The sequence below is a fragment of the Solanum dulcamara genome, chromosome 12 (assembly GCF_947179165.1).
Source record: "Solanum dulcamara chromosome 12, daSolDulc1.2, whole genome shotgun sequence".
Taxonomy (NCBI): domain Eukaryota; kingdom Viridiplantae; phylum Streptophyta; class Magnoliopsida; order Solanales; family Solanaceae; genus Solanum; species Solanum dulcamara.
The window spans coordinates 56,621,387-56,633,032 of NC_077248.1; the positions used below are offsets into that span (position 1 = coordinate 56,621,387).

General features: G+C 37.2%; 1 protein-coding gene across 1 annotated transcript; it reads right to left on the minus strand.

The window, feature by feature from the left end:
- Positions 1-7,551: 7,551 nt before the first annotated feature.
- On the minus strand, positions 7,552-11,050 carry LOC129875783 (uncharacterized). The gene is made up of 5 exons (XM_055951023.1): positions 10,075-11,050; positions 9,559-9,581; positions 9,180-9,464; positions 9,011-9,081; positions 7,552-7,885 (listed from the first exon to the last, which is right to left on the minus strand). The coding sequence occupies exons 1-5, from the start codon at positions 11,048-11,050 to the stop codon at positions 7,552-7,554; spliced, it is 1,689 nt and encodes a 562-aa protein (XP_055806998.1).
- Between the last annotated feature and the right edge of the window lie 596 nt (positions 11,051-11,646).

Here is an 11,646-nt window from a genome sequence, read left to right on the forward strand (position 1 = left end):
ATCAAGATTATATGACGCCAATATATTCTCAAAATTTGATTTAAAATCAGGATATTGTCAAATTCAATTTTTTAAGGAACATACTTATAGAACTGCTTTTAATGTTCTATTTGGGAAATATGAATGGAACGTATTGCCTTTTAAGTTAAACAATGCCTCATCTGAATTTCAGAAAATCATGAATGATATCGTTAATCCTTATCTAGATTTTATCATTGTTTATATTGATGATATTTTAGTCTACTCCAAGACGTTTGAAACTCATATTAAACACTTTGATATTTTCAAAAGGATTGTCATACAAAACGGGTTGGTTATATCTAAACCCAAAATGAGCCAATTTCATATAGAAGTTAGATTTTTTGGACATAATATTTGTCAAGGTAAAATAACTCCTATTCAATGGTCCATTGACTTTGCTTCTAAGTTTTCCGATGTTATAACTGATCGGACTATGCTTCAAAGATTTTTGGAAATTTTAAATTATATTTCTCCTTTTTATAAATATTTATCTAGAGATTTATTGTCATTATATGAAAGGTTAAAAAAGAATCATAAATTCCCTTGGACTGATAGTCTAACAGAACTAGTTAAATCTGTTAAGCAGCGTATTAAATCCTTATCGTGTTTAACACTGGCTAATCCAGCTTGGCCAAAAATAATTGAAACTGATGCTTCTAATGTTGGTCATGGGGGAATACTTAAACAGATAAACCCCAACGATAAACATGAATATCTTATAAGATTCCATTCAGGTAAATGGACTGAGGCCCAAAGAAAATATGCAACTATGACCAATGAAATGTTGTGTATAGTTAAATGTGTTTTAAAATTTCAGGATGATTTATACAATCAACGATTTCTGATTAAAACTGATGCTCAATCAGTAAAATATATGTTTGATAAATATTTTAAGCATGATGCTTCAAAATTAATATTTGCTAGGTGGCAGGCTCAGTTAGCCCCATTCGACTTTGATATTCAGTATCAAAAGGGAATTGGTAATTTTCTACCAGACTTCCTATCTAGGGAATACCTTTCCAGTTAAACCAGCATTATTTTACAACCTTCTTTGATAATAAAACTCTTATCACTATATTAAAATCCATTCCTTTAGGAAAAGATATTTAAATTATAATTTTGGATAAAATAATTGAAAGAATTATAAGAGAAGAAATGGAGCCTTTTAACTTCTCTGTTCATTCTTATGAAGACGGTGATGGTCCATATTATCTTGATATTAATAATTTCTTTGACTTCCATTAATATCAACTGATATTTGCAGCTATGACAGACCCACCGTGGTCTATAATCAGAATCAGAAATACTACTCGAGCTAGAGGAAGGGGAAGATCCGCCCCTTCACCAAGGCCATCATATGGCTCATTATCATCTAGCAATTTTCCTGTTCTAAGAATGAGCAACAAGAGTTTGATAAACTATAGAGTTGGTGAAGCCTCTTCTTCAACCCAGAAAGAAGATATTTTTTCAATTAATCTGGAAGATATTCCAGAAGACAGTCAATTATATGGGCAACTGAAAGCATACTTGGAATCAAAAAAAGCAAAAAGACACTTTTGCTACAATAACAAAAGAAATAGATGATAACAAAAATTATGAAGAAGTACCCACAAAAGAAATTATATTTCTTTTAAAAAATTCTAATATTTAGAGGTAAGATGAACCTTGGAAGATTTTCCAGCGATATTTGGTATGGAGATTATATTTTCAAGGAGAGTCGTACAAAACTCGAACATATTATGAAACGATCTTGATTAAAATAGGAAGTGCTGACTTCTAATATTTTACCACAGAAGAGAATGTTTATAACTTCTCAAAAGTCATTATCAGACAGATTATATCTGTGGAAGAGTGGGGAATCTCCACAATGAATGAACGAAAGGTTTGTGTTAATAATATGAACATTAATCTTACTTATTGGGATTATATCCAAGCTTTTCACAAAGTTTTCTATTACAACAGTGATAAACACAAACACACTTGGTTCATAAAAGTTTGTTCAAAGGTTTTTGAAGGACCAATCTCCAATTAGTTCATAAGATGCTAGACATTCCACGGTCCCACGGTAAAGATTTTACCATATATCTATCTCAACTTCTATAAAGAATGGAAAAAGGTTTCTCCATTTTTAACAGAATTATACTTGGCTGATCATGTATGCAATTTAGATAAAATCGATCAGATGTATTTCTTCATTGATTTTTCTATACCATGGATTCATAAATGGCTTCCTAAGGTGGGATATACCCTAGACGAAAATATACCATGTCTCTACCGTGTTTATTATAATAATTTCTAGGAAATATTAACAAGAAATAATCCCAAAACTAAACAACCTTATGGCCAAGAACTTATCGACAATATTAAAACAAAACTCCAGGAGTATACTAAGCACCCTCAAAAGAAACTGGTGGCTGATAATTCAGTCAAACATATTGCCCGAAGAATTTTGGTTCAACAAGGTGATAAAACTGAATTGATCAATGATTATCTAGAAGAAGTCAAGAAGAATTTATTTCAGACATTAACACAATATGATAAATCAGACACTTTCATGAAAAGTGAAGCAAGCGATAATATCGCTGATGCTCAGTCTGATGGGCCTAGACCTATATTGTCTGAAAGTGAACTTGAAAAGGTAGAAGAATTCCTTGAGTCCTTACAAGATAAGGAAGATTTCCTTTCCACAGTTGTAAAAGAAAAAGGAAAAGTAGAATGAGACGGCCACTAAAAACTACCAAACAATTAAAAAAATGGCGGGCCATGCGAGGATATATCCCCAGCAGCTTCAAATGGAGACAAATTATATTTGTAACCACAGTAGAAACACTGTATGTACATAGTATATATACTATTTTAGAGACCCATATAAGGGATCCACTCTTACTATTTAGGGACCCATATGAGGATTACCTTTTATTCTGTATGTCTCCTTAGCCCTTCTATATAAAGGGCATTTTATTTTATTTCTTAGGCAGAGTTTTTCTACTCCCTCTCTCTCTACCTTCTCTCTTGTATACATCTCTCTTCATTGTAAATTATTAAAGAAATAAAATCTTGAAGTTTGATATAGGCTTCAAGGCAAGGTACGCTCTCTATCTTTTATCATTTATCTTTTAATTCTTAATCTTATCCATAGCCGTGACTATGTTCGGCTAAAAATATCATATCTATGCCGAATATCTAAGTTGTATATTTTATGTAATACGAAAGATTCAGACTCAATCAACTTCTAAGAAGAATTTATCATAGTTCCATGACTTGATTATGAGATGGTGGTATAGTCAATTCCGGCACTACTATATTAGTCCAGCCTAGCAAGAAGTGGTGGTGTAAGTCCCCGTTAAAAGAAAATAAAATGGGGCAGTACTTTCACACTTTTAGAACTGCAAGTTTGCTGGATTAATAATAGTATGTATCAGAATATCTTACAGGCCCCTTGCTCTGGTGAAAGCTTCCATACAGTCCTGAACTAAATCAAATCTTCTTTGTTTGATTTTAAATCTTGCTAACTGAAAGTTTAAGGATATAGTTTCAAGCACGATCTGGATGACCGCGCAGACTACCGCCAGTCTTTTAGATCCTGGTTAATAGTAATAATAATAATAATAATAATTACCCCTAAGACTGGTATTAGTCGTGTAACACCTCTAATTATTTGAGCTAATTTTCACATTTAAAGTGGATATTTCTTGATGATATAATCAACATTACTTACCAATTTTTTGACTAGAATTTTGTTACATGAAAAAAATTGATTTCATTAAAAATTGTGACAGTATTGTGATGGATTGTCTTAGGGTAGTTTAGTAAATGTCCATGGAATTATATATATAAGCATATCCTTCTAATACTGATAATCAATGTGTGATTGATTTTTTTTTAAAAAGACAAAGTTGGGCAGCCTTAGTGACTTTTTGGACAACCACCTGATTTTCAGTAACTTTAATGAAGGATATCCCTTCTATATTATATCTTAATGAACCCCCACTAAGAAGTTCGGTTATTTTAGACTAAAGGACAGTTATAAGTCTTTTATAATGAGTTATTTCACAAAAGAATCACAAGAAAAGTTGGTTCTACATAGCTGAAATGCAATATACACCTTAACTCTTGGTAAGTGATCAAATCCATTTTTGAAACTATATAGCTAATAGTATTTCATGCATATCTCATTGTGTATACCTTTGATTTTAGTAAATAAATATTTTTTGGAATGCTAAACCATGTAACTACAAATTTTATGTTTATGTTGGAGCCTATATCTACTGTTATTAGGTCGAAAAGGAGGATTCAATATAGGACAAGTTCTGTCTAGATTCTTGATTTAAAAATCTCTCGAGTATAACTGTTAGTGTTTTAATGATATCTTTTTGTATAAAATATTTTTTGAGTGACTTCTTTTGGATTTCAAACTTAAGACATAGATCTAAAGGTTTAATGAAGGGCATAAATTCCAGTTTCACCGATCTCATGTTCAAAATTTAGATACAACCTGAGGTACTTGGCTTGCCAAATTTACTGTTTTGGTAATAATTTGGTTGAAAACATTGTAGGCTTATTTTTAATGATAAATCTTGTTTTATGTCAATATTATGGAGGTTCTACAAATTAAAAGGGGTATTTAATGGTATTTTCAAGGTTGTTTATATCGTGTACAAGTTGAGGAACTTGAGACACTAGTTGGTCTGCGGTTTGAACTCGTGCAGTCGAGTTGGATTGTTGTATCCTAAAAGGCTGAAGTTTGTATATAAACTTGTACTCTACTCTTGTTACCTGCTGGTATATTTGGAATCCTATCATGTGATGTTGGTTATTTCTTGTTACTTTGTATTATCATGTTGGTTTCTTGGAGACTTGCAAGACACTTGTTTAACTCACCCACTTGTATGAATTACTCGATCACTTGACATTCTTGTGGACTTTGTCCTTCTTGTGGCTGTGACTTTGTCACTATTGGCATGCCTCTTGATTCAGACCCTTTGCCATCTTGATTATGGATTTTAGTTTTTTTTTTTTTTTTTGGGAACAGACCCTACACAAGGCTCCCATCTCTCGTGCACAGTCAGGGGTTGAGCATCACCCCAAGCCTTAACATAAAAATAAAATAGAAAAATACAAGGAGGGGGACATAAAACCTTACCTCCGATCCTATGTTGGTACATAAGTCGTCTAACCTACTAAGGTCAGCTAACTCATCCCCGATACAAAAAGGGCTAACTATAACTAGAAAGAAGTAAACCTATGAGAGGACTCCTCCCGATACAAATCGACTAAGAAAGCATAAATAAGGGAGACTCTCCCCTTCTATTAGAATACAATAAAGTAACCTACACTAGTCCTATTCAATTATGCTACGACTCAGGCATAGCTACATTGAGAAGAACAAGTATACGAACCTTCTATCTCGCATGGGTTGGGGAAATTCTTTTCATCTTTGCCCTTTTTAGTCATATCATATCAAGTAGGTCCAAGGAGTTATACAGCAACAACAATAGCAGCTTAAGGGGGGTAAAATGATAGGAAATAAATGGAGCCATAGCAGCCAGCTTTCTTGGGGTTGTAGTTAAGGAAGCTGAGGGATAGAGTATGTGTAACATGCATTTTGTATGTGGTGCTGCCCTGACTTGACCAGCTGGTTGGGTGGTTCCAGTGTTGTCGACTGATCAGGGATGTACCTGCACATCCACAATTAAACCAAGAAAGATTTCCAAGGGTGAATCCCTGGCTTAAATGTATGTCTGAAGGTGCCTTGCACTTTGGAAGGGTCCATTGTTGCTGTTTGATATGCCTGCACATCAGCAAGTAAGCAAGCCAAGAGTTCCAGGTGGAGGTTGTATACTCAGCATTGTGTCTGTTGGTGCTCCATCTTCTTGTCTTCTCATCAATGAAAACAGTCAAGGAGTTCCAAAATACTTGGATGAAAGTAGGCTGCTGCAGGTGTTGAAGGTATACAACATGTATGCATAGAGAGTTGGTGGGAGTAGGTGAGGCCCTTGCAATTGTGGCTGTTATGTCCCTTTGTCTGTGACTTTGTTTACCTGCACAAACAAGCAAACAAAAAGACAAACAAGTGTGATAGTTGTGGGGGTTGTTGCAAACCTGTAGGCATCTTCTTGTTGTCTCCAAATAAGGATTGAGCATCTCCTTTGAGGGTATCTTATGTTCCTGCACATAACAATTAAAGGAGCAAGGAGGTTCAAGAGTTTTGGGAAGCATTGGATCTGCTGCAGGTGTTGCAGGGATGGAATATGTATGGGTGTAGAGATGCTATATTGGTGAGGTCCTATCTTGGAACGCTGTTGTCTCTCTGTTGATGCTTTTCCTCTGCCAAGGTTTCCCATCAGTTGTTGTACCTGCACAAAGAACATAACAGAAAAACAAAAAGCCAACCAGACAGATAGGGGTCTTGGAGTTGATGGTTGTATCTGTGGTGTCTCCTATGTAGTTGTTGTTAGTGGATGTTGATGAATCAATCCAGCAACCTACAACAATACAACAAACAACCAAAGGCAAGAAAGAACTTGCCCCAGCTAGCAACAAGGAAAGGACCTCCAGGAGTGCTTTGGAGTCTGTTAGGATTTTCAACGACGCTCGACTAACGTCTCCAATTATCCGATTGAGTTGAAACTTCTTGAGATATGCACAAACAACCCTTTCTTTAGTTCTACAAGATTTGGTGATTTTTTGCACAAGTTGGAAAAAAGGCACCCTCTTTAGGCCTAAGGCAGCTGACTTTTTCAAGGTCGCTCGCCTAACATCTCCAATTGTCCGTTTGTGCTGAAACTTCTTGGGGCTTATCCCTATATTATTTTCTGCCATCCTGCAAAGTTTGGAGGCCTTTGGACAGGTCCACATAGTGCAACTCACCCTGCACTTCATTCCCTGCTGTAGCTTAGTTACAGATGTTGCAGGGAAGAAGTTGGCTTGAATGGGAGGCTGAAGAGAGGTCCTAGCATGCCCTGCTATAGACCTTGTTCTTGGAGATTTCAATTGTGTATTGTACCTGCACAAGTAAAACAACCAGAGGAAAAGTACCTCCAGGACTTCTGCACAGCTAAAACTGTGCTGTAGTTCTGAATGTCCATTGTGGGCATGTAGTTTCTCCTTGTATGTTGCATGTTGTTGGAGTTGTTGTGTGTTGTGGCTTGTGAACATGTTTCCAAGTGTTCCATGTTTTAGTGTACCTCCAGCTATCTGCAAATGCATAGAACCAAGCCTGCAAGACCAAAAACAAACATGCACAAACCTTAAAGCGGCTAACTTTTTCAAGGTCGCTTGACTAACGTCTTTGATTGTTCGTTGGAGTTGAAACTTCTTGGGCTTTGCAATTACTGTGTTTTCTGTTGTCCTGCAACTTTTGGAGGCCTTTTCCACAAGTTGGAAGTTCCAAATTGAGACTTGCTCCATTATGAGACTTAAGTCGGCCAACTTTTTTAAGGTCGCTCGACTAACGTCTCTATTTATCCATTTGAGTTGAAACTTCTTGGGCTCTACAGGAGGTGTATTTGCTGTAATATTGCCCAATTTCTAGTTCTTTTGGTGTTGCATGATGTATTTGTTGAGTGTTGGTGGTTTCCTCTGACTTCTGTTGTTGATGTTAGGTTGTTGCTGATGATGATTAGTGGCCTTCACTTCTGCTGATGTAATGGAGCTTTTGCAATTGATATTGATGTTGTTGAGTTGATGCAGGTCTATGGTGGGTTGTTGGTCCTTAAACATTGTTCCTGCAAAATTAAAACCAACAAGAAGGGAACTCCTAGAGTTGAATGAGCCTCCACCTGCTGTTGATGTACTATAGTTGCTCCATGTGCTGTTGCTCAGGTGCTGCAACACCACCATATGGCTCAAAGTTGCATGATACCTGGACAATGAGACACCCAACAGTAAACAGAATTGGAACTTAGGCTTCTTTTTTATGGCTGTTGAGTGTGGATCCATGTGTGTGATGTTGTGTTGCTGGTCTTTGTTGTTGTTGCTGTATGCTCTTGAGTATTGTGGTAGGTGGAAGTTCTTGGAGGGTGCAGATGTGTAGAGGGCACTCCTACTCTATCTTTTACTTCTAGCATTGTGATATTATTTCTACTGAAGCAATAAACAAGGGAGACTCTCCCCTTACAATAGGAAATAACTAGGTGGAATATGAAGAAGTAAAACAAAATACAGGTAAATAGTCTATTACACATTGGGAATGAGATCAGTCAAGAGGATAGTTTGATTCTTTTCAGAGTTTTCCTTCTGAAACTTGCCATTCCTAGCTTGTCCATCTTGATGTAACCTTTTGTTTCCTGTGGTAGCTGCTGGAGGTTGTAGAAGTGTTGTGTATCATTGAACATGTGGCTGCATTTTGATAAGGTATCTGCAGGATGTTTTGCTTCTCTGAATGTATGTTTGCACTGAAAAAATTCCAATTGTTGGACCTGGGATTGTAACTTTGTAATATATCTGTGAATGCTCCAAGGTGGCTTAAGGTCTTGTTTCAGCCACTTAGTCAATAATTCAGAGTCAACTTCCAATATCACTCTATTATGTCCATGTTGAAGACACCAAGTGAGGCCAATAGTTGCTGCCTGCACCTCTGCTTGGTTATTAGTACCCATTTCCAATGGAGTTGCAAAGGCATATATTAAGTTACCATTGTGGTCTCTTAATATTCCCCCTGCTCCAATTTTCCCAGGGTTGTCTAATGCACTCCCATCAGTATTCAATTTCACAATGGAAGATGGAGGTCTGATCCACATAACTTTGGTCACTCTCATGTCTTGTTGACACTGTTCTAGCATAGGAACCAGTTCCTTCCAGCTCTGTAGCCACTTAATATAGGGGAAAGCATTGTGTATCAGCATGTAAAGGTCCTTGACTATGGAGAATTTAACTCTAGTAGTACTAGATTTCTTTCCTCCATACTTACTTGCATATCTATTCTTCCATAAATTCCAACATACAAAGATAGGAGTGGCCTGCAACATGAGCTTCTGAGCCTCATTACTGGACTTGGCAGTCCACCACTTCATCAGTATACTTCTCAGTGAGCAGGTCCCTTGTATTATCCCCCATGAGCTAGAGAATTGTTGCCAAATATGCTTGGCAAAATTTCCAGAAGCAAATATGTGATCTACATTGTCCAATCCTGGTCTGTAACAACAAGAACATGCTACTGGTGCTGCTCCAAACTGGACAAGTTTATCATTAGTGTGGATTTTCTGTCTCACAGCTCTCCATAGTAAGAAAGATACTTTGAAGGGAATGTTAGCGTGCCAAGTGCATCTATCAATCAGGGTCTTGGCTATTTTCTTCCTAACTATTTCCCAAGCTGATTTAGAAGTGAAGTTACCATGTGAAGTCAACTTCCAGCAAGCTTGATCAGCTGTGTTAGAATGATGGTCTACCTCAGTACTTAGTATCTGCTGCACCAGTTGAGGAGGGGCATATTTTCTGATTTTCTGCACATTCCACTCCCCATTCTCCATGTAATCAGATACTCTACTATTGTTGAGTCTAGGTAGATGGTTGTTATGATAAGCTAGGGGGCCATACCCAGCCAATCATCCCACCAGAAGCTGCATGTACCAGAGTTGATGTGCCAGTGTATATACGGCTCAATATCACTTTTATTAGCCATCATGTGCTTCCACATAATAGACTGACCTTTGTTCCATTTTTTTATAACAGGATTAGCTCTTTAGCAGTACTTAGCCTTCAGAAACTCTCCCCATAGTGTCTTCTTGGATCTGAAAGTCCATCATTGTTTGTACTGTAAGGCTAAGCACACATCTTGTATATTTTTCATGCCAATACCCCCTTCCTCCACAAGATAGCTGAGAGTCTCCCATGATGCCCAATGATATTTCTTCTTCTCTTTGTCCCACCCCCAGAAAAAGTTAGCTATGAGGCTTTTAATCTGATTGATAGTTGTAGCAGTAGGTCTGATCGCAGACAACAAGTGGATTGGTAAAGATTGGAGCACTAATTTCACCAAAGTTGCTCTGCCTCCAAAGCTCAGTATTTTATTCTGCCAGCCTCTAATTTTGCTTATAACTTTGGACACCATACCTATATAGTATATGATTCTCTGTCGTCCAATGTAAACTGGACAGCCCAGGTAAGTAATGGGACCATGTGTGCACTTGTAGCCTGTGATCCTGCCTATCCTATCAATAATATCAGGATTGGTATTAAGAGGAAGCATGAACTGGCTCTTGTCCTTGTTGATCAGCTGGCCTGAAGTTGTTTCATAAACCTTCAAAGTCTTGGAAATAAGAGTCATGGAAAAGTTGTTTGTAGCAGTGAAGATGAGCACATCATCTGCAAAGCTCAAATGGTTCACTTGTGGACCCTTTCTTTCCATATGGAATCTAGTATATAGGTAGTGTTGGTTAAGATTATTCAGCATCCTGGATAACACTTCTGCTCCTATAATGAATAAGGCAGGTGATAAGGGATCTCCTTGCTTGAGACCTCTTGTTGAATGAAAAACACCATGTATTACCCCATTGATGATGACTGAATACCAGTTGTTAGACATGATCCTCCATACCATATCAATAAAAACTTCTCTAAATCTCATCCTTCTCATGACCATACAAGTGAAGGACCAAGAGACCCTGTCATATGCCTTAGCCATAACCAGCTTAATCACTACATTGTCCCCAACTGTGGGCCTCTTAATATTGTGAATAATCTCCTGAGCCAGCATTATATTTTCTGAGATGCTCCTACCTTTAACAAATTCTGACTGATTGTCCGAAATGAGCTGAGGTAGAATGGGAGCAAGTCTGAGACAAAGGAGCTTGGATATGATCTTGCTAGTGAAGTTACTGAGGGAGATGGGCCTGTACTCTGACAGTTTGTTGGGGTGTTCAGTTTTAGGAAGTAGAACCAAACAAGCATGTGATATGTACCTGGGAATATAGTGACCATTGAAGAAGTGCTGCACCAGCTTCAGCAGATCATCACAAATGATATACCAGCATGAGTGAAAGAACTTACCACTCATGCCATCTGGCCCTGCAGCAGAAGTAGGACTCATAGAAAATACTACCTCCTTTAGCTCCTCCTTTGTAGGTATGGAATGTAATAATTCATTCTGCTGATCAGTAACTATCCTTGGGATGCATTTAAATCACATCTTCATTGATTTGTTTCTCCTTAGCAGTAAAAAGTTTCTCAAAGTGTGCACAGGCTGCACTTGCAATATTATCATCACCCTGGATAGAGTTTCCTTGTTCATCACTGATTTGATGGATGAACAACCTTCTTCTTCTCCCTCTATGATGGCATGGAAGTAATTGGTATTGGCATCTCCATCTTTGAACCAATGCAATTGAGTTTTTTGTTTCAAGATGGACTTCTCTATCTTCAAATATCTAATATACTGGGCATTTATCTGATTCAACTTGGCTCTATTATCTTCAGAATTGTCATTGATGATATTCTCTTCAGCTTGTATAACCTGTTCCTCAAATTGTTTAACTGAAGCAAATATATCACCATATTGCTTTCTAGACCAGTGGCTAAGGGTATTAGAAACTCTTTTCAGTTTTTGATGGAAAGTCCTCATTGGATTTCCATCCATAGGTCTTTCCCAGCAAGATCTTACAGTATCAATGAAGTTTTCATTTTCAG

Coding starts and splice junctions, on each gene's coding strand:
- LOC129875783 (XM_055951023.1), bottom strand. CDS start 11,050: ATGAGTCCTACTTCTGCTGCAGGGCCAGATGGCATGAGTGGTAAGTTC. Junction 9,465..9,558: donor CTGGTGGGATGATTGGCTGG/GTATGGCCCCCT, acceptor TGGAATGTGCAG/AAAATCAGAAAATATGCCCC. Junction 9,082..9,179: donor TCCAGTTTGGAGCAGCACCA/GTAGCATGTTCT, acceptor ACAATTCTCTAG/CTCATGGGGGATAATACAAG.